This window comes from Giraffa tippelskirchi, chromosome 1, assembly GCF_054371585.1.
Source record: "Giraffa tippelskirchi isolate mGirTip1 chromosome 1, T2T-mGirTip1v1.2.pri, whole genome shotgun sequence".
Taxonomy (NCBI): domain Eukaryota; kingdom Metazoa; phylum Chordata; class Mammalia; order Artiodactyla; family Giraffidae; genus Giraffa; species Giraffa tippelskirchi.
In genome coordinates this window covers 53,293,121-53,315,899 of record NC_137275.1, presented here as the reverse complement: position 1 = coordinate 53,315,899, position 22,779 = coordinate 53,293,121, and the positions used below count along the sequence as shown (strand labels likewise).

At 33.7% G+C, this 22,779-nt stretch overlaps 1 protein-coding gene across 3 annotated transcripts in view; it reads left to right on the top strand.

The window, feature by feature from the left end:
- N4BP2 (NEDD4 binding protein 2) overlaps positions 1-22,779 on the top strand; it is a 52,917-nt gene that overhangs the window by 7,517 nt on the left and 22,621 nt on the right. For 2 of the 3 annotated variants that reach the window (XR_014082501.1, XM_081591988.1), the window contains exons 3-11: positions 317-441; positions 2,720-2,808; positions 6,253-6,329; positions 10,605-10,757; positions 12,893-15,270; positions 15,880-15,965; positions 16,475-16,520; positions 17,877-18,064; positions 22,549-22,667. Coding sequence is in view for 1 of the 3 variants with exons in the window: in XM_081591988.1 (XP_081448114.1) it covers positions 317-441; positions 2,720-2,808; positions 6,253-6,329; positions 10,605-10,757; positions 12,893-15,270; positions 15,880-15,965; positions 16,475-16,520; positions 17,877-18,064; positions 22,549-22,667 (3,261 nt within the window). In the remaining 2 variants the exon portion in view is untranslated. Of the gene's footprint in view, positions 1-316; positions 442-2,719; positions 2,809-6,252; positions 6,330-10,604; positions 10,758-12,892; positions 15,271-15,879; positions 15,970-16,474; positions 16,521-17,876; positions 18,065-22,548; positions 22,668-22,779 lie in introns of all 3 variants that reach the window. The other variant, XR_014082503.1, reaches the window with a different exon arrangement.

The window sequence follows — 22,779 nt, the reverse complement described above, 5'->3', positions numbered from 1 at the left end:
ATCTTCGCAACCCAGGGATTGAACCCAGGTCCTCCCGCCTTGCAGGCAGATTTTTTACCAGCTGAACCACAAAGGAAGCCCAAGAATACTGGAGTGGGTAGCCTATCCCTTCTCCAGCTGATCTTCCCGACCCAGGAATCAAACAGGGGTCTCCTGCATTGCAGGCAGATTCTTTACCAACTGAGCTATCAGCGAATCCCGTTTTTGCTTAGTAGATACTAATAAAAATCATTAATTTGGATTATGACCTTGCAAAAATCAGGAGAGAGAATTTAGAAGAAAAATTAATGAAAATAATTGTATTTATCATTCACAGGACTTTGCAAGAGGATAATCCAAGTGGAGTCATTCTTAGTACTGATGATTATTTTTACATAAATGGACAATACCAGTTTGATGTAAGATACTTAGGAGAAGCACATGAATGGAACCAGAATCGTGGTAAGGATAGACATCAGGTGATGGATAATATTAAGAGCAATATAAAGGAAAAAAATCTGCCGAGTGTTTTTATTTTGAGTGACATACAACTTTTAAGTTGTAATTAACTTTCATTCTAAAGTATAATTATATAATGTAGATAAAATTATAACTATAGCAATTCTTATTACATAATAAGTGGAGGAGGTAGTCTCATAGATCTGTGATGAGGATTAAATGAGTTAATTTTTGTAAAATAGCTTAGAACATTGCCTGAAATGTTTAAGTTTTATTTAGTCAATGGAGATCTTGTCAGAAGTAAGTCAGATTTTCTACATTGGTCTGGAAATAGTTCAAGATGGTTACAGTTGTCTGGCACGCTCTGGTTCCAGTTTCCTAAAATAGAATTTGCATTGTTAACCACTAGTCTTCCCTAGGTTGGCTTAATTTTTGTAGAGGATTGTGTGAGAGTGGAAAATGACTTCCCTCAAACTGAACCTGCAGGAAGGTTATAGGTGAAACCTTAATTTTCTTATTAGTGCAGCTATTCACTGAAGATGGTTTTATCATGAAATGTTTAGTTACGAATAGTTTGAATTTTATATGGGAAATTCTTATTAAGACATATAGACAATATTTTACTTAGCCTTTCTTTTGTGATAAATTCACTATGAAGGCTATTCTTGAATTTGTCATCTTTAGACATGGTTAAATTTTTCTATATTCTTTCTTGAAGTAAATATTAAAGTGAAAATCAGGAATATGAAAATACCAACACAGAAATAAAACAGTCTGATGTGATCAAGTGCAGTCTTGGATTTGCCAGTTACCAGCTGTGTGATCTTAAGCAAGTTATTTGTACTCTCCAGGATCCTGTGTCCTCATCTGTAAAAGAGTTTAATAGTACTAATCTCCCAGAATTCTTATAAAGGTTAAATGAGAATGAAGAGTGCTTAGCAGCAGTTCAACTTGCCTTTCTGTAACAACAACTGCAGAAATAATAATTTGAAATTAGTTGGCAGAACTTTCTAAAAAAGCTTTATTAAGTGAGATAAGAGTCAAATAGTTTTAAACATATTCCTTGTTGTACAACCATCACCACAATCAAATTTAGGACATTTTTATCACTTCAGAAAGACCCCGTACCCACTAGCAGTCCCTCCTCATTTCTCCTTAACTCTCTCCCAACCCCAGGGAACCACTACTTTACTTTCCATAGGTTTATCTCTTCTGGAAATTTTATCCAAGTAGAATCATATAATATGTGGTCTTTTGTGAATGGCTTTTTTTTCACTTAGCATAATGTTTTCAAGGTTCATCTGTGTTGTACAAAGTATCAGTAGTTCATTCTTTTTTATGGCTGAATAATATTCCATTATGTGTATATGCCACATTTCATTTATCCATTCATTAGTTGATAGATATTTATATTGTTTTCATTTTTTTGGCTATTATGAATAATGTTGCTATGAACATACCTGTTTATGTTTTACCTTTTTAGGAACTGCCAAGCTATTTTCCAAAGCAAGAGCACCATTTTACATTCTCAGTAGCAGTTTATGAGAGTTCCAACTTCTCTTCATCTTTACTAACACTTGTTATTATCTTGTCTTTTTTTTTTAATTAGAAAATTGTTTTTAATCTGATCTTTTGAACTATGGCTATCCTGATGGTGGGTGTTAAGTGGTATCTCATTGTGGTTTTGATTTGCATTTCCCTGATGGCTGATGATGTTGACCATTTTTTGGTCAACATTTTTGTTGACAAGTAGCCATTTTTTGGCTACTTGTTTATCTCCTTTGGAGAGCTTTCTCTTTAGATCTTTTGCCATTTTTAAATTAGATTATTGTCTTTTTATTGGTTTTGGTGAAAACTTCCCCCCCATTTATGCTGTCTATACATTTAATATACACATCAAACTTAGACCAGACAGTTTTTACTTAATTTCTGATTACAATTTTAGTATTTAGGATTTATTATTCAGCATTTTCCTGTGCTTTAGTTTTTCATATACTCAAAATAGTATTTAGAAGTAGTGGTGGTTTAGTTGCTAAGTTGTATCTGACTCTTGTGACCCCATGGACTATAGCAGGCTCCTCTGTCCATGGGATTTTCCAGGCAAGAATACTGGAGTGGGTTACCATTTCCTTCTTCAGCATATTTAGAAGTAGAATTGTGAGTAAAATTAGCACATATCTATGATTTTCAAATTATGAAATTTCAAATCTAATCAATAAGGTTAGATTTTTAAGACATATTGTTATTAAAAGTGATTGCTCATTTTCTGTTTGTTTTTCAGCAAAAGAAGCATTTGAGAAGAGGGTGTCTCCTGTAATAATAGATAATACAAACCTACAGGCATGGGAAATGAAGCCATATGTTGCTTTGGTTTGTACCATAAATTGTCATAAGTCTTTAATAGTGGGTTTGGAATTTTGGGGGGATACTAATACTTAAGTGAATTCAAGCAAACAGTCCTGACTTTTTAGTAAGTTAGCATTCATTCATTTACTGAAAAGCTGACTTGGGCACTCTTCTTTCATGGCACCCTGGCTTATTTCTGTTATAGCACTAAGTACATTGTTTTTATCAGTAGGTCATGAGTTGACTAATTTTTGTCTAGAAAACACCAGATAGTCAATACTTTAGGTTTTACAGGCCATAGTCTGTTGCATATTATTTTTAAACAATCCTTTAAATGCTAAATATATATATATATCTCCTTAGTTCCTAATCTGTTCAAATATTGGCTAATGGGCTGAATTTGGCTTTAAGCCATCTATTTTTCTTGAGGGTAGGGCTACTGTTTTATTCATCATTGAATCTACAAAGTATAGCACTGGCATATACTAAATATATATTTGTTGAATAAATTGATGAGTGAAGCTTTTGTGAGTATGTGTATTATTTGTTTTATTCTCCCAAGATTAACACATGTCTGGCACATTGAAGCTCAGCTTGTTTCTTTAGTTAATGAATATTATACTTGCTATTCTGTGTTTTTAACACATCCAGCTTATACCCGCTTTGCTGTGCCTAGTGTGTTTGTACTTTTTTGAAGGTGTGATTCTTTACTTTGCTAAAGAAAATTGTTTCCTTTGAAAGCAAATGAGATTTTACTTCTGTGCAGCATGGTAGAGGAAACAGACTTCTTTGGGAGCTGAAATTCAGTTCACTTTCTGGCCTTAGGAGTTCCTAATTTCTAGACTAATATATTTACCACGGGGACGTGCTTCCCCCTTAACCTTACTTGACGCCTCTGTAGGTTTTTCTTAGCTTCCTGCTGTCATCTTAGAAAATTTTTTAACACTTTATTTTCCTATGTAGAAAATAAGTCCCCAAGTTATGTGTTTCTGATTTTCTATAATGTTATCTTTTCCCTTTTTTATTATGTAATAATTAAAAATATAAATCTTTTTTTCCAATACTGATTCCTTGACTCTTTCCAACTCTACTTAGAAATATAAAGGACTCCTGCTTATCTTAGATGCCAAATGCTTTTGTCTTCATAAAGAAGTAGATGCAGGAATTACTGTAGAGAAGAGGATCATCTTTTGCTTCTTTTGTTATTAAGATAATGAAAGGTATAGAAGAGTGGGATAGATTAGAAATAATAGTCTATTACCGTCTGGACTGTCATTCACAAAAGTAGCTAAAATAATAAGTTAGGGATAAATAGGGAACAGTCAAGTATGCTTAGTTTCTACTGGCTAAACATAAATATGTGTGTGTGTGTGTATACATACAAACATAATAATATATGGCAGAGTAGTATCTTCCCTTGTGGCCTGTCATATAGGTTGACCTAAGTCAGAATCCTCTTAAGTAATATAACTTATTGTTAAGATTTGTCCATTGATATGGGAGTTGAAAAAGTCTTTAAATGCTTAGTCTCTTTTTTGTGTGTATGTGTGCATTTAAAATTAGTTTGATTCTAAGAGCTAAATGTACCCTTTTAGGTAATTAGAGACCTGGACTATTGCTGGCCATTGAATAAGTTATAGAAATTTGGTGCTGAGGTGAGGAGATGGAAGTGAGCAGGCTCATTACAGGGTATTATGTCACTACCTACCTTGATGTCTGGGTTGATCTTTGGACCTTTCTTTCAGAATGACAGAAAATAACAATGACTACTATTGGTATCTTGTCATAAAACTGAAGGGATCAATAGTGGGAGGTGAGGTCAGAGATGTAATGGTGGTCAGGGAGATGGCAGGGCAGACTATGTAAGGGCTTATACATAGGTCTCTATGAGGATTTAGGATTTTACCTTGAGTGACATGGAAGATACATTAGTCTGCTCAGGTTACCATAAAAATTACCATAGACTGGATAGTGTAAACAAGAGGAATTTTATTTTCTCACAGTTTTGGGGGCTAGATGTCCCAGATCAAGGTCCAGGAGGATCAAGTTCTGTTGAGAGTTCTCTTCTTGCGTTACAGATGGCCATCTTCTTGCTGTGTTCTCACATGGTAGAGAGAGCAAGTTCTCTGGTGTCTCTTCTTATAGGGACACTAATCTTACCAGATCATTGCCCTAAACTTTTAACTTCATTAACCCTAATTACTTCCATAAAGGTCCTATCTCCAAACGCAGTCACATGGTGGAGTGGGAGTTTCCACATATAAGATTTGAGCGGATAAATTCATTAGTTCATAACAGGGTTTTGAGCTGAGTAGTGACATGATCTGACTGTTAAAAGAATCACTGTAGGGAAGTGTTGAGAATAGACTTGGGAGTGGGGGAGAAGCAGGAAGGAGACTTGTTAGAGGGCTATCGTGGTAGTTAAAGTAAGAGATGACATGGTTCAGACCAACATTGTAGCAGTGAAGGTCATGGCGAGTGGAGATTAGATTCTGGATATATTTTTAAAGTAGAGCCAATTGAATTTCTTATTGGATTGATGTGGATGTGAAAGAGAGGCGTTAAGTATGGCATCAAGTTGGGTTTTGGCCTGTGTAACTGAAGATTGACATTAGTTGAGATGGAAAAGGTTCAGGTAGAATAGTTTCTCTCTCTCTTTTTATTTTTTTGGCATTGCTGTGCCAAAATACTAGAGTTTTGAAAAATAGTTTCCTGGTAGCTGTCTTTGGGAATTCCATGATTCCCTGGCAGACCAGTAGTTAGGACTTTTTGCTTTCACTGCCAAGGGTGTGTGTTCAATCCCTGTTTGGGAAACTAAGATCCCTCAAGCTGTGCAATGTGCCCCCCAAAAAAAGAATGCATTGTCATTTAAAATAGCTTTAAAATTATAAAAGTCATGTATATATTCTGATAGGTATTCAAGCCATGAAAAAGAAAGCCTAAAGTCCTATTCCCTTGAGGTAGGTGCTTTTCATAGTATTTTTGAGAATCCTTCCAGAAGTTTTCTATACATATGCAGATGTGTGACTAATCTTTTTTTATTCTAGTGAAAATTCTGTATCTTACTTTCTTAACAGTTTACATTAAGAACATTTTTCTCATTAACACATAGAGGATTTTAAAAGCCATTGTGTGTATTTTCATTGTATGGCTGTATCCTCCTTTATTTAGCCAGTTCCATATTAATAGACACTGAGTTGTGTGTATTGTTTTGCTATTACAAATAATGATGAACTAGATATTCTGCTGTATATATAATTTTGCACTCTGACATAAGTTTTTATTAGTAGCATAAATTTCTAGAAGTTTGTTGTTGGATCAAAGAGACTACATCTTGCCAGGTAACACACTCAAATCAAGATAGATAATCTTTTATATTCTTTCAGTTTTAACACGCTGTGAATTTGGGGAAAATTTAATTTCATGGAAGTAATTATTTAAAAATGCATTTGTCTTTTTTGCATGTAGTCTCAAAAACATAAATATAAAGTCCTTTTCCGGGAACCGGATACATGGTGGAAATTCAAACCGAAGGAACTTGCAAGGTAAAACTTAGAGCTTATATAACATGTTTTAGTTTTGTGAGAGTGATAGAAAGTCCATCTAGATTATTTTCCTCTTGTAAATAATGAATAAAACAAAATGGATTAGATTGTGGCTTTGCCACTTAAAAATTGACAAATTTTGTATTGCCTGTAGGTTCTCTTTTTCAGTTTATGAAGAATTTGTATCTTTTTGTTCTGAAATTGGGTTAATAAACAGAAAAATTCCACTTGTCTTATATTGCCAGTATTTTGTTACTTATTAAAAATATAATGTCAGTATCTGAAACTAGAAGAGACTAGGGTTTGGCAAACCTGAACTATGTGCCACTGGAAGGAACAAATTGTAGCTGCTGGGTGACTTACAGTGCTGGAGGGAAGTGAGAAGGTGTAAACAGAAAAGGTAGCAAATGTTAGCTGTTCAGGTTTTTCACTACTCGCTCTGCTTTCCCCCACAAGATTATACGTTTTTCTTTAATTGTTTAATTTGGATGAAAATGTTACTCAGGACACGAACAGTATATTTTGTTTTGTGCTTTGTATTCCCATAGAGATAGCCCTAAATTAATTTTGGTCAGGGTCTTTTCTTCTTGGTAATTTGAACTAATTTCAGTACTAACTGAAGGACAGTTTGTCTTCAGGATATTTACAGCATTGTGCAACCATCACCACTATCTAATTAATGAATGTTTTCATCACCTCAAAAAGAAACCCTGTACCTGCTATTGCCAGTCACTCCCAGTTCCACTTTACCCCTTGGCAATCACTAATCTGGTTTTCTGTCTCTGTTAATTTGCCTGTTCTGAACATTTCATGTAAGTGGAATCATATGTGAATGTTTGTGTCTGGCAGCTTCACTTGACATAATGTTTTCAAGGTTCACCCATGTTGTAGCATGTATCAGTACTTTATTACTTTTTATTATCCTCTTGATACATTACTAGATTTGGTTTTCTAATATTTTGTTTAGGATTTTTGCATCTGCATGAATGAGTGAGATTGACTTACAGTTTTTATTCTTTGCCTTGTCTTGCCTGGTTTTGGTATGATGGCCTTAGGTTCATAGAGTTAGTTGGAAAGTATTTTCTTTTTTTCTCTTTTCTGAGTTTATGTAAGTTTGAATGTTTGATAAGAGTTACTTATGAAACTGTATTGTGTGTTTTCTTTGTAAGAAGTTTCAGTTGGAATTTGTCCATTACACCAAAGTTTTCAAATTTATTAAGACTGTTTATTAAGACGGTTGATATTCTCTTAAAGTTTAAATCTCTGCTATATCTATACTTAGTTCCCCTTTTTAATCCTAATATGTTTATATTTATCTTCTTTTTTCTTGGTTATTCTCACCAGAGATCAGATTTTTTATTAGCATTTTCAAATAAACATCTCTGCTTTGTTGAGCTTTCTATTATAAGTCTGTTTTATGTTTAATTCATTTCTGCTTCTCTTTTATTCTACTTTCTTTGCTTTTTAAAAAAAACTATTTTGCTTTGTTTATTGTTATTTTTGTAAGGATTGAACTGAAAGTTTAGGTCACTTTCTAGTATGAGCATTTAATGCTATAAATTTCCTTAAGTACCATGTTAGCTGCTCCTAGAATTTTACTGTGTAATATCTTCTTTTAATCATTAATTTTCTACTTTGCATTACTGTTACTTTTATTCTTTAACCTTTGGGTTATTTAGAACTATATTTTGAATTTTTTAGTAGATGGATATAAATTTATCTTCTCAAAAAATTGATTTTCAACTTTACTGCAGTAGATAAGATTGTGTGGTTTGTATCATACTAATTCTCTGATATTTTTAAATATGTGTTTTACTAGTTCATTATCAGCTTGTTATAATGTTCATATTTGCTTGATAAGAATGTATAATGGTTACAGTATATTAATATATCATTAAATTGTACTTATTCATTTGCTCACATTATATATAACTTTACTTTTTTGAAAATTTTGCTTAATGGGTTAATCTTTAAGAGAGGGATGAGAAAAATCTACTGTGAGAGGTGTGTTGAAATCTTCCTCTACCACTATTATGTTGATTATATTAGTCTTTCCCTATAATTCTGTTTTTGTTTTAAATATACTGAGGATATTTTTTGAAGTCCATATAATCTTAAGATTTTTTTGTCACTCTAATTGAAGCTTTTATCCTTGTCCACTGATTTTCTTTTATTAGTATTAATTTTTGTTATAAAATCTAATTGTCTAATATAAATAGAAATATGCCAGCTTTTTTTAGTTAGTATTTGAGTGTTACTAATTTTTCTATACTTCTTTTTTCAACCTTTCAGCATCTTTGTATTTAGGTGTATCTCTTATAACCAGTATGGCTGGGTTTTAAAAAATTCACTGTCTTTAGCTTTTAACTGATATTCTAGTTTTTTTACAGTTATTTTGGTTATTCATATAATTGGTCTTGTTTCTTACTGTCTCATTCTGCTTACTTTTTATTTATCTCACATTTTTTGTGATTGTTTTTTCCCATCACAGAAAATTAAATATTTGATTTTTTCCTATCTTGCCTTACTTCAGATATTTTAGAATTGAATGCAGATTTGGTTGCTCATTTTTTCCTTCTCTACTAGTTTGGAGATTACATATACTATTTTAAGTCTTTTATTAGTTACATTAAAAGTTTTATCATGCAGACTTTTAAGTTAAACCATTTTCTTAGCCTTCCTCGTCCCACATACAAGAACTTTCAAGTATATTAACTCTGATAATTAACCTCCCTTCCAGCTTACAGGCTCTGACTGTCTAGAATGTACAGGTAGTATTTGTTTTCACTCATTTAGTTATTGCTTTGTGCTTAATTTTTCTTTTATCATAGGCCTTTCATCTGAGAATTTTCTTCTGCCTGACATTCATCTTTTAGAATTTTCTTTACAATTTAGGCATGCTTTATGTCAAACTTTTTTTTTTTAAATCTAGAAGTTCTTTTATTGTGCTCATTCTTGTAAGCTTTTGCTGAGTGTATATGTTCTAGATTTACAGTTTCTGTTATTGATAACATTTAACTGTCTTCTGGATTCCATTACTATTGTTGTCAGGTATAATTCTAATGGTTGTTTTCTTTGTAGATAATTCATTTATCAAATTTCTAGTTGCTTTTAATATGATTTCTATCTTTGGTGAATGACAATTTCAGTGCTGTGTTTCTAGTTGCGGATTTCTTATTTATCTTGCTTGGGATTTGTTGAACTTGTGAGATTAGGAGATTGATGTCTTTCATCAGTTCTGGAAAATTCTTAAACCATTTTTCTTTAAATTTTTTCTGTCCCACGTACTCTCTCTTCTCTTTCTGGGACTTGGATAGATACATACTAGACCTTTTTGGTCTGTCCTCTATGTCTATGTCTCTTAACCTCTCTTTCATATTTTGTATCTCTTTGCTTCTTTGTGATCTGAAACCAGACAAGATGGAGGTATGTAAATATGAAAGCCAGATTTGCCCAGCTGGCAAATGCTGATATTAGCCCCAGGATCCAGACACTAAACCTTGGATCCAACCTGAGATAGGAGAGTTGCAATTGAGATGTTTTCATTAAGATAAAACCCTTAAAGAACTAAAGCATACCATCTTGCCTCTTGGCAGATGCAACTCCTGATGCTGTATGAATGAAAGCACTCTCAGTTTCAGACCTAAGGATTCCCATATATTAGATTCAGCTAAGTATACGAGCTTATAAACAAAAACAAAGAAATAAGCTACAATGAGTGAAAGCACAAATATAGCAGATTTCATATTTGGACATCCAAAAACTTCAAATAGGAATTTTTTTTCTCTTTGTTTGAACTTAAGATGTATTAAAGTATGTGTTTACTTTATATGGGATCCAATTTTATTGTAATAGGAGAGTCCTTTGGGACATCTTGTCTGCTGTACTGGTGTAAGTGAGAGCCTCTGAGTAGAATTTTTTTAGTCACTAGTTAGTAATTAATTAATTAAAATGATGGCCATATTCTTATGAGTTTTTTTTTTAATAGCGCTTACAAATAAGTTCTTTTAAAGTTATTAATATTTGCTGGGTTTTTTCCAACTTGATAGAGGATGTTTGGAAAAGATTATGTGGCATGATTAAGAAAATAGTAATTTAGGACATCCTGAATAAAATGAAAATGAAAATGAAATAGTTTACATTGTGTCATAATAAACAAATTTTGATATTTTTATATATTAGAAATGTTTGTTTTTTTGACATTATATGAGCTGATTTTTTAAAAATGTCATTACTGATGTTTCTCCTTCCCTTTTTCCACCTTGGAATTTTTAGGCGTAATATTCATGGGATAAGCAAAGAAAAAATAACAAGAATGTTGGAACACTATCAACGTTTTGTTTCAGTGCCAATAATCATGAGTTCTTCAGTTCCAGAGAAAATCGAACGCATTGAGTTGTGTGCATATTCTTGTGACAGAAGTACTAGGTAGGTTAAAGTCTCTATGTACCAAAGTTCAATTTAAAAACCTAATTTAAAAAGTGTGATAATTTCAAAGGAATTCCCTGGTGGTCCAGTGGTTAGGACTCTGCTCTCACTGGCGTGGTCCCAGGTTTGATACCTGGTCAGGGAACTAGATCTCATAAGCCCAGAAAAAAAAAAAAAAAAAAAGTCCGAGTTACTTTATCTTCTAAGTTGAGAGCCAAATAAACATTAAAAAAAATTTTTTTTGCTTAATTTACAAGTGGACTTGCAGCCTAAGAAAAAATATAACTTTGGACTTCTCTGGTGGTCCAGTGGTTAGGACTCCTTGCTTCCACTGCAGGGGAATGTGGTTTTGATCCCTGATTGGCGGAGAAAGAAGATCTCGCATACTGTGAGAGGAGGCCAAAAAAAAAAAGATAATTTTGAAACTTCTAAAATCACTGCAAAATAACTTTAAAAGTAAGTTAGTTGTTTATAAGGTTTAGGTTTAGTTTTACCTAGAGCTTCCCTTGTAGCTCAGTCAGTAAAGAATCTGCCTGCAGTGCAGGAGACCCGGGTTTGATCCCTGGGTTGGGAAGATCCCCTGGAGAAGGAAATGGCAACCCACTCCAGTATCCTTGCCTGGAAAATTTCATGGACAGAGGAGCCTGGTGGTCTGCAGTCCATGGGGTCACAAAGAGTCGGGCACGACTGAGCGACTAACACTTACTTACACTTACCTAGAGCAGGATACTTATGGTTAGCAAGAGAAGTAAAAGTTTATGTGAGTGATGACATATGTGGGAGTTTCATTGTCTTCTGATTTATGTAGGTCCATCTTTATGCCCTGAATATTCCTGTCTTCTTTATTTAACTTGCTGTTATTGCAGTATTTATCTGTTACCTTATCTACCCTCTGTTGTTATTTTGTAGTTACATTACTTCTTAATCCTCTTAGATAATAATAAAAATACTTTCAAGCTATCATAAAAAGTTATTATTCCTGGTATACTTTGATTGAATAATACAAGTCATTGCCTTTGGAAGTTTGTAGTTCAGGATAGTACTGATTCTGTTAAAAAATATTTAGGGCACATAAACAATTGAATAAGTAAATGAAGACGGAAGAGCCTTAAATATGTAGAGAGTTCTGAATGCTCACATTTTTTGATGGTAGGGGTTGAAAGACTCTGTTGAAAAGGAGCTAGGAAAAGAAGATTTGTAAATACTGCACTGTTGCAAAATGGATAAGAATATGGGCTCCTTAGCTGTATTTCCTGGCTTCATATCCCAAAGCTTAATCTTGACAGATTATAAGATCTCTCTATATTTCAGCTCCTCATTTGCAAAATGGCAATAACACTTTGCTTATAAGGATGTCATAAGGATTATGAATTAAAACTTGTAAAGGACTTATAATAGCATCTGGATGTAGAAAACTGGTTAAGTGTGATTTCACTTAGGAAGGCTTCATGGGAGAGATGGGCCTTTGAGAACTCCTGCAATAAAGAAAGGAAGATGAGTTGACAAATAAGGAAAATGCACTGAAGTTGAAAGTATTAATAAAATGATTTGGCAAAAGTGCTCTGAGTCTGAAAATAACATTGAGGATGATTTAAAAGAAAATTTAGCAAGTGACATCTCAAATGAGAGCTGTCCTCCCTTTCTCTCTTTTGACTTAATTGTGCAAATCATGTTGATTGACTCTTTGTGACTTTGTAAATCAATCTTAAGCATTTTCCCTGGTAGCAAATGACAGGTAGTACAGAGGCAGACCTAGTTTCACATGTATTAAGCTTAAGTAAGTTGGAAAGGCGCCCAGGAGGTGTCCTGTCCTGGGAACAAATTTAAAACCTTAACTTTAATATTTAATGCATAATAAACACCTTAACTGAAAATCTGTTAATTATTCAATTCAAAAAAAAGTGTGAGTGCTTCTCGTATGTCAGGCGTTGTACTAGGTGTTGGGATTACAATAAAGGGATATGTTCATCATGTATTAGGGAAAGATCAGGTATCTTGTCTTTCAGTTGAAAGATTCTTTAGTTTAAATCATAATATTAATGTTCTTTAGTTTAAATATTAATATTAAAAGTATTAATATTACTAATCATAACAGTAAGAGATTTTGTTATAATACTTAAAAAAAAATCTTACAGCCCAAGAGACAATGAAGATGTTACTTCTGAAAAAGAAGAAAATGTTTTATCCTCGTCTTTGAAGCATCTAGAGTTAACTGAAGAGAAGAAACTTGATGTGACCAAAGAAAATATGTTACCTGAGAATGTTGCATATCTCCCTAACGCAGATTTAAACAAAGGAAAAAAAGAAATAAGTGATATGAATCCCAATATTCAGAATGCTTTCATTCAGGAAGCTCCACACACTTACTTTCCTGATTCTGAAAGTGAAGTACAAGTTACAGACAAAAGTGAGAAGGAAGAGCCAGTAGAAATGGCTCTCGAAAAAGAGTGTAGTGAAACCAATGCAGATAGTTTGTTAGAGAGGATGTCACCAAGTAGTTGTTATGGTGAAAATAATCAAGGAGAGTGTGGTCTTTCAAATCCGGTACCCCATCAAAATGAAAAATCTTCATCTAGTGAAATATTGGAAGAAAGAGCGGCAGTAAAGAAAAAAGCCTTTGGAAAACAAAAAAGCAAATCAACTTTGGAAAAGTTTCCAAGACACGAGCTGTCTTTTGTTGGTGACTGGCCAGTTGATAGGACTATTGGTCAGAGGACAAAAAGGAACCGAAAAACGGAAAAAGCCTCATCTGTACAAAATGACAAAAAGTATAATCGCCCTCAGTCACATAAAGTATTAGATAATAGTTTATCTGTGTGTGTAGATTGTATCCAGCCACAAGGATCTCCATATGAAAATGTAGAGGATGATAACAGGTCACAGTGTGATGATGCCTTGGAATCTTTCAATAGCTGTAAATATGATACTTACAAAAACACTGAAAGAGATTCATTCAACATTGTGGGTGACTGGCCTTCCCCTGATTCTATAGCTCAGAGAGAGCACAGATCAAGGATACCAAAGGCTGGCTTAAATGAACCCAACCTAGAATTTGGAACTAACAACAGTATGAATGAAATATCCTTATACCCAGCACATGAGACCTGTTGGGGCACAAGCCCTGAAGAGCTAAAAACATTGGGTAGTTGTACTCGAGGAAGTTCTGAAATGCTGCCCAATGAAATGACCTATGAGGATAAGACTTGTCCGAGTAAAAAGATTCGTAGGGAACACATATTGTCTCTTCCTTATATCAATAGTGTGCCAGCTGTCCCTGGAGAAATAGGACCACAAACTTTAGCTGAATTTTCAGAAGAAAAGACTAAAGGAGACCCTGGAATAAGAGTAGGCATGTGTACCCAGACTGAACCACAGGATTTTGCTCTCTTATGGAAAGTAGAAAAAAATAAAATTAGTGTTTCCGATTCTCTGAGAGTATTAACAGGAAGATTAGATGGATTTAAACCAAAAACTTTCAATATTAACACAAAATTGGATGTTCAAGAAACAATTCCATATAGGGTAATGTATGACAAAAGCACGTATGTTGAAGAAAGTGAGCTTACCAGTGCTGATGAATCTGAAAATCTTAACATTCTTTGTAAACTATTTGGATCGTTTTCATTAGAAGCCCTAAAAGACTTATATGAGAGGTGTAACAAAGATATTATTTGGGCCACAAGCCTTTTATTGGATTCTGAAACCAAATTATGTGAGGATACTGAATTTGAGAATATAAAAAAATCATACAATGAAGCACAAATTGGGCCATTTTCTCTGGGACTGAATTTGAAGGAAATTATTAGCCAAAGAGGAAGCTTAGAGGATTCTAATTTTTCTGTGCTAGAATTTAGCCATGGAATTGATATCAATAACACTAATGTACAGTCTACCTGCAATTCCGAAAAGGAAAACTTAGAGCAGGCAGAAATAAGAGCTACAACTACTGAAAAACCTGGATTAATAACAAGTATACTTCCTACTGTAGAGCTAAATAATAGTAATGAAGTACTTCCTAATAGTCAAACAGAACTTTCAGGTTTATATCATGTGAAGCAGTTTTTTCCAGATACTCTAAAAGCTACTACCACTAAAAATGTGAGTGAAATGGAAAAGAATTCAGAAATTGCAGAGACTGGAGATGATATACATTCTTCTTTGAATTTGTCTGATATTTTGAACTCTGTATCAAGCACTTCGAATCTTGAATTACATGAAGAAACTTATTTTACTAACTCTTTTGAAATAAATAAAAATGAAAATCTTCCAAAGGACTATGTGAAATTTCCAAACACAGAAGAATTTATGATTGAAGAGAAACAGGAAATGGAGACAATTCTAATGGCAGGGAATACTTTGTCAGCTGGAGTTACTAAAGAAGATAAAGCTGAGACACTGAATCCCACTCCAATGACAACCAAATCTCTGACCATAGACTGTCTTGAATTGGCATTGCCCCCTGAACTGGCTTTTCAGCTCAATGAATTATTTGGCCCTGTTGGTATTGATTCAGGTAAGGAAAAAGTAAATTATTACCTATATGTGCATCTTTCTGTGACTAGAATATAGATAGTTTTAGTTCAGTTTTAAAATTATTTTGTATGTTAACAAGTGTAAAAGTATGTTGACTACATTATTGGTTTTGGCACCATGTGTTTGTAGAGGATTTTTAAATATATAATTTCAAGAAACAGTATAGAGTTTGTATTCATCCCATGCATATATTGAAAATTTTCTCTGGTATTTACTTCATACTTGTTTGCACAGATACATCTTTTTAATCCTTTGATGCTATTCCAGATACACTTAAGGCAAGATAATTCCTTAGGACACACTTACTGGAAAGTCTTAACTTAATGGAAGTGAACATACTAAATATATTTAGTGTAATGGACATGAATAACTTAACTATATGAAACATTGTATAATTACATCTGCCAAGAAGTGTGAAAACAATGCCATATTACATAAAAATATTCTAAGAGTTTTAAAACTAGAGACATAGGTTAGTAATTAAAAATACAGATTAGTTTTATGATGTGTAAGGTAGTTGAGTATGTTTTCTGCAAATGTATAATGAGTAATGGTCATATTTTCTTTTCTTTTTTCCTCTCCTCACAAGGATCCCTAACAGTTGAGGATTGTGTGGTTCATATAGATCTGAATCTGGCTAAAGTGATTCATGAGAAATGGAAAGAATCTGTAATGGTTGGTAGGCTTCTTTTTGTAAAGAGCTCCTTTTGTGTCCATTTTGTTACCTTTGCTCTTCAATACAATCTGTTATGTTATCTGAAAGATTCTATTGAATTTTTAGTTTGAGAGAGAATGAATTTTACCAGTTAACAGATTACTGATTTTTTTTCTCTTTCTAGTATTTTAGATTATATCCAGATTGACCAAACTATATAATAAATGATGGAGCTCAATATAATTGATTTTTTATTTTAGGGAAAAAAATCATAAATAGTTTTTTGCTCCTTAAAGACTTGAAATGCTAATAAGTTACATAAACATTTTTAAAAAAATTACAGCATAAGAGCTCTAAAAGTGGAAAAGATACATAGATGTAATCATAATTTATATTTATCTAGATTTATTAGATTTAGCAAGAATGATTGATAGTTTTATAAGGAGAAATTATTACTGAGAAAAATAACATAAACTTGTTTTCTAACGCACACTTCTTTGCCAATCCCCTATTCTGCCTTTGTGTTTAGGAGCGACAAAGACAAGAAGAAGTATCTTGTGGCAAGTTAATTCAAGGTAAATCACATAGTTTCACTTCTGATGTTCTTATCTTGATGTTGAAACTTGGTGTGTGTGTATGAATTTCAACTCATTTTAAATATACTTCCACAAAATGTTACCAAATAATTTTGACTTGTAGATAAGTTTTAAAAAATTGAACATTTAATATTGATATAAAATAAAACTTAAAGAAGAAAAAAGGCCCTGTATTATTTAACTTTCAGGTTATAACTGAAAACTAACACAACGTTGTAGATCAACTATACTTCAGTTGAAAATTTTTTTTTCACAAATGTTTTGAAGCACCTAGGTGTGCTCTAATGCATATATTCAGAGTGTTTCCTGTTTATGATTTTGTTGTGAATGGTAGAAAACTGTTCTGGTTTGAGAGCAATAAAATATTCCTGTCTTTGATAGCATCATTGAAATATTACTTTGGCTATTAAATTTTTATTGATGTTAATATGATTAGAGCATAAAAGTCAGCTTGCTTTTTGGGTATATCTGCCAAACTGAAAATATTTGATTCCAGAAGATTTCTTAGATGCAGTGTCTTAAGTGGTTAGTGCACAGTGGCAGACCTGTTCTAGGTCCTGCTTTTGTGCTTGAGTTTCTCTAAATGCTTCTGTTCACTTCATACTAGGACTCCAGACTGAAGATTGTTAGAGTGAAGATTCTTAACTTTAATCCAGACCTGTATTGTAGCTTCAAGAACCAAAGTTGTTTGAGAGCTGGAGGTTCCCAAATAGTATCAGTTATTCAGATGACAGTATTAGCTATTTCTTCACTTTCCAGGAGAGCAAAAGTATATATCAGAATGTGTTGCTCTTAGAAAAGCTGAAATATACGTTAGGTCTTACTGTTATAAACTTCTTAGAATGTTCAGTTCCTTCTTTATCTTGAATATCAATATTCAATATTTATTGTGTGCCTCCAGTGGGTTACAGATTTGCAAAAATATTTATCCTTTTAGTTCTTGGAGTGCTTCAAGAACTCCAGACCAGCTGCTCTAGCTGGTTGCTCCTGATTGGCTGCAGCTTCCTCTGTTTATCAGTGTATATGTGTGTTACTGTTTTCTCTGTTGAAGGGATATGAAAAAGAGTGGGAAGCATTGGGTTGATGTACAGTGATACTCAGATTGTTGCTCATTTGAAGTATTCCTACATTTATACATATTTCACACTTGTAATTATGTAAAGATATATTTTGAAATTTGCAAACTGTATTATACTTATAAGCAAAGAGTATAAAGTCATGTTTTATGGATTTGTCTGAGGTAAATATAACAGAATGAATTATGTTACATCAGAATAATTGTTAATTTGTACATTTATTAGTCATGGTCTGACACTATTGATACTACTTTTGTAGATCCTTCTCTGGTTGGTGTTGATCATTCAGAACAAAAATCATCTCAGAGAACAGGCAAAAAATTGCTGAAGACTTTAGCAGCACCTGAAATGCTACCCTTATTGGATCATTGGAACACTCAAACTAAAAAAGTATCACTCAGAGAAATAATGTCAGAAGAAATTGCCTTACAGGAAAAGCATGATTTGGTATGAGTTAGTATAAATATTAAGCCTTTGGTTTTTACTCTAGTTTGATTACATGTTTAGTTTGTGATTTTCATTTGATTCTACTTTTTGTAGTCTGGAATCTATTTTAACCTGATTGAAGTTAGTGTTAAAATTGAAAAATGTTTTAAATGTAGTTTGAAGTTGGAGGTTTTTACTTCTGGAAAATTAGTTGATATTCTATAACAGTAAGCCAGTTATGTTAAATCTGTTGTTTTGGATTTAATTTTGTAGATGTATATTTCTTATCTATAATTTTACTTCTGTAATTTTTTCATTCTATGAAAACATGAAAGAAATATTTCATTTGAAGATAATTTCATTCATAAGTTAGTAATAAATGATTGTTTTGCTATTGAAGTGGTCATATTTGAAGCAAAATTTTTTAGAGAAAAATTTTAGAAACTTTCAAATCTTAAATTAAGTACTCTTCTTTTCCTATCTAACTTTTCAGTAAGACAAGTTCAAACAGATACTTCACTTTGCTCTGAATTTAATTTTTGTTCTTTTTCAACCTATCTAACTATATGAAGTTGTAAGAGAATTTGGTTTCTTTTGCATTTCTTTTTCTTAACTTTTTTTGGAATTCTGAAAATTAGTATTAGAGAATTTCAAAACCAAGGGAAAAGACCTTAGAGATTATTAGTTCAGTTCTCAAGGAAAAAAAAAAATTCTTAGTTGGTGATCTTATAATATTTTACCCTCTTTTTCTACTCATTTGACTGCTCAAAGGAACACCTTTATATTGGTTGAAATATATATCGACAGAATGGGGGCATAGAAAGAATGATGGGATTCTTCCACTTTCATATTTATTTTCCCCACTTGTCTTGTTAATTAAGTTGGAAATATGCTACCGTTACCATCTTTACATGTGTATATAATCCAAGGAACAGTCTCTCCAGTAGGATCTTATAATTTAGTGTTGTTTCAGATATCCTCTTCAATTTACATATGTAATTAATTGGAGAAATAGATTTTCTTAAAAAATAAGGAAAGCCTAGAACTTATGCTCAAATGATGAGACACTTTTTGTTGAAATGATGTTTTCTGCTACTGAAACTTTTCTTTATGGTTCTAACCTGCCTTTTTATCTCTTAGTATACCTGAGTTGGGAAGATCCCCTGGAGAAGGGAAAAGGCTACCCACTCCAGTATTCTGGCCTAGAGAATTCCATGGACTGTATAGTCGATGGCGTTGCAAAGAGTCAGACACGACTGAGCGACTTTCACTTCACTTCACTTCACATAATGATGAACAAATAAGTTTCTTTGACTTTCCAACTTAATTTTTTTTTTCTGTCAGTGATTTTTCTTGTCTTTCTGTGAATTTGATAATAGAAGCTATACTCTTTTGATCCTAAAGCTATTCCTGCTTAAGTAGAGCCTCAGTAAGAGAATTTCTGGAGAAATTTCTCAGAATTTTCCAAAGGAGAAATACACTTGAAATTCTTTTAAAGCAAAGAATATAAAATAAACATTAGGCATAATGCATGAAGAGGATAATTAATTCTAAGATGATGGTTGTTCAGTTGCTAAGTAATGTCCAACTCTGCGACTTCATGAACTGCAGCACACCGAGCTTCCCTGTCCTTCACTATCTCTTGGAATTTGCTCAAACTCCTGTCCATTGAGTCGCTGATGCCATTCTGTGATCTCATCCTCTGTCTCCCCCTTCTCCTTCTGCCCTCTATCTTTCCAAGCATCAGGGTCTTTTCCAGTGAGTTGACTCTTTGCATCAAGTGGCCAAAGTCTTGGAGCTTCAGCTGCAGCATCAGTCCTTCCAATGAGTATTCAGGGTTGATTTCCTTTAGGATGGACTGATTTGATCTCCTTGCTGTTTTCAGTTAATTGATAAGACCTTAGAATTTGTAGTGTAGAGATACTCTATGACCTGGCAGATGCTAGTAAATCTGATCACTGAGGTTTTTAAAAAAAAAATCACTGAATTTTTTAGTAAGATCAGATTATAATGTGTATCTTAAAATAAGATGTGAAATATTTAAAATTCTTGAGGTGGCTTGTTTTCATCACCCTTGTGGTATGTGATATATTCAGCTTCACCAGTCTTTTTGACTGGTCAGGTTGTCGCCTATTGTGATTCTTTTGTTGTTGTTGTTTGGTATTATAAATGGCCTAAATATGGCTAGGTTTCAAAACCAATAGCTATTCTAGGATTATCCTAAATTATTGTAATTTTTACATTTTCAAAGACCCTTTGAAATTTTATAGGAAGTTATTTTTTAGACACTAGGACTTTGGAATAAACAAAAATATTACATAGTTAAATCACAATGTCAACAAATTGTCTTAGAGTTAGAAATCCCTTTACAAATGATTACTATAATTCTTCAGTTCAGTTCAGTTCAGTCGCTCAGTCGAATCCGACTCTTTGTGACCCCATGAATCGCAGCACGCCAGGCCTCCCTGTCCATCACCAACTCCCAGAGTTTACCCAAATCCATGTCCATCGAGTCGGTGATGCCATCTAGCCATCTCATCCTCTGTTGTCCCCTTCTCCTCCTGCCCCCAATCCTTCCCAGCATCAGGGTCTTTTCAAATGAGTCAACTCTTCGCACGAGGTGGTCAAAGCATTGGAGTTTCAGCTTCAACATCAGTCCTTCCAATGAACACCCAGAACTAATCTCCTTTAGGATGGACTGGTTGGATCTCCTTGCAGTCCAAGGGACTCTCAAGAGTCTTCTCCAACACCACAGTTCAAAAGCATCAATTCTTCAGTGCTCAGCTTTCTTCACAGTCCAACTCTCACATCCATACATGACCACTGGAAAAACCATAGCCTTGACTAGACGGACCTTTGTTGGCAAAGTAATGTCTCTGCTTCTTAATATGCTGTCTAGGTTGGTCATAACTTTCCTTCCAAGGAGTAAGCGTCTTTTAATTTCATGGCCGCAATCACTATCTGCAGTGATTTTGGAGCCCCCCAAAATAAATTCTGACACTGTTTCCACTGTTTCCCCATCTATTTCCCATGAAGTGATGGGACCAGATGCCATGATCTTTAGTCTTCTGAATGTTGAGCTTTAAGCCAACTCTTTCACTCTCCTTTTTCACTTTCATCAAGAGGCTCTTTAGTTCTTCTACACTTTCTGCCATAAGGGTGGTGTCATCTGCATATCTGAGGTTATTGATATTTCTCCTGGCAATCTTGATTCCAGCTTGAGCTTCATCCAGCCCAGCATTTCTCATGATGTTCTCTGCATATAAGTTAAATAAGCAGGGTGACAATATACAGCCTTGACGTACTCCTTTTCCTATTTGGAACCAGTCTGTTGTTCCATGTCCAGTTCTAATTGTTCTAACTGTTGCTTCCTGACCTGCATACAGGTTTCTCAAGAGACAGGTCAAGAATTAAATTAGCACATATTAGAAAAGCCTGTTTGGTTTGGCAATTTAAACAATCCAAATATGACTTTAAAAAAATAACAATTAGCAATTCTCATACAATTCCTTTGGAATAAATGTGTTTGTGAAAAAAATTTTTAATGTGGATTTTTCTGTCAACCTGAATTTGCAACTCATTTGTACATTGTAGTTTCTGCCCATTGAGGACAATATGTTTTTAAGGACGTTGTTCACAGTATCACACAGTGTCCCTTATATGAGGACCCATGGGAGAAATTTCTCTCAGGTCTCAGTACCAGGAAAAGCTGTTCTTCTCCTGAGCAACTGATTTGTTTTTATTTCATGGACACTGAGAATCTTTGTTTCCTCCTTTGCTTTGGCCATTGATAAGCTCAGAACTGAATTTGTGACCCACCTTTAGCAATTGTACAGGATTTTGTAGCATGCACTTATTTATACTAATTTTCTTGCTAGCTTTATCCTATATTCTTACCTTTATTTTCTCTACTCTCTGATTTCTTCATTTATTTATATCCTGTTTATATGTATATTCTTCATCCTTTTTGTGTAATATATGATTGCATGTGGGCTTCCCTGGTGGCTCAGACGGTAAAGAATCCACCTGCAGTGCAGGAGACCTGTGTTCAATCCCTGTATTGGGAATATCCTCTGGAGGAGGGCATGGCAACCCACTCCAGTATTCTTCCCTGGAGAATCCCATGAACAGAGGATCCTGGCAGGCTACAGTCCATAGGGTCACAAAGAGATGGATATGACTGAGCGATACAGCACATGTGTTAGGTGTGTCATATGTGAGAGTATATATATATACACATGCACACACATGTATATGTATATGTGTGATTATGTGCATGTATTAATAAGCAGCTTCAAATACTTAGTGAAAAATGGGCTATAAGTAAACAGTGCAAAAATACTTACATTACTAATTTCAGCCTTTAATCAATGAAGAAAGTCTGTGGTTGCTTTTAAATTATTAGTGTTTTTGCAGTGAAATAACCGTGCTTTTAGATCAGCATAACCAGTATTGTAAATTCCATCGTAAGAATGAGTTTTATGTTTTTTGTTTGTTTGTTTTAGAAAAGGGAGGCGCTTATGTTTGAGAAAGATTGTGCCACTAAGCTAAAGGAGAAGCAACTCTTTAAGATATTTCCAGCCATTAACCAAAATTTTCTGGTGGACATTTTCAAGGACCACAAGTGAGTACTAGAAGGATTGTCTGCAGTTTCTGTTGTGATGTGATTGAAAGTGTATGTCATACATTTTAATCTCTTATTTTTATTTTTCTGATAACAAAAATAATATAGGTAT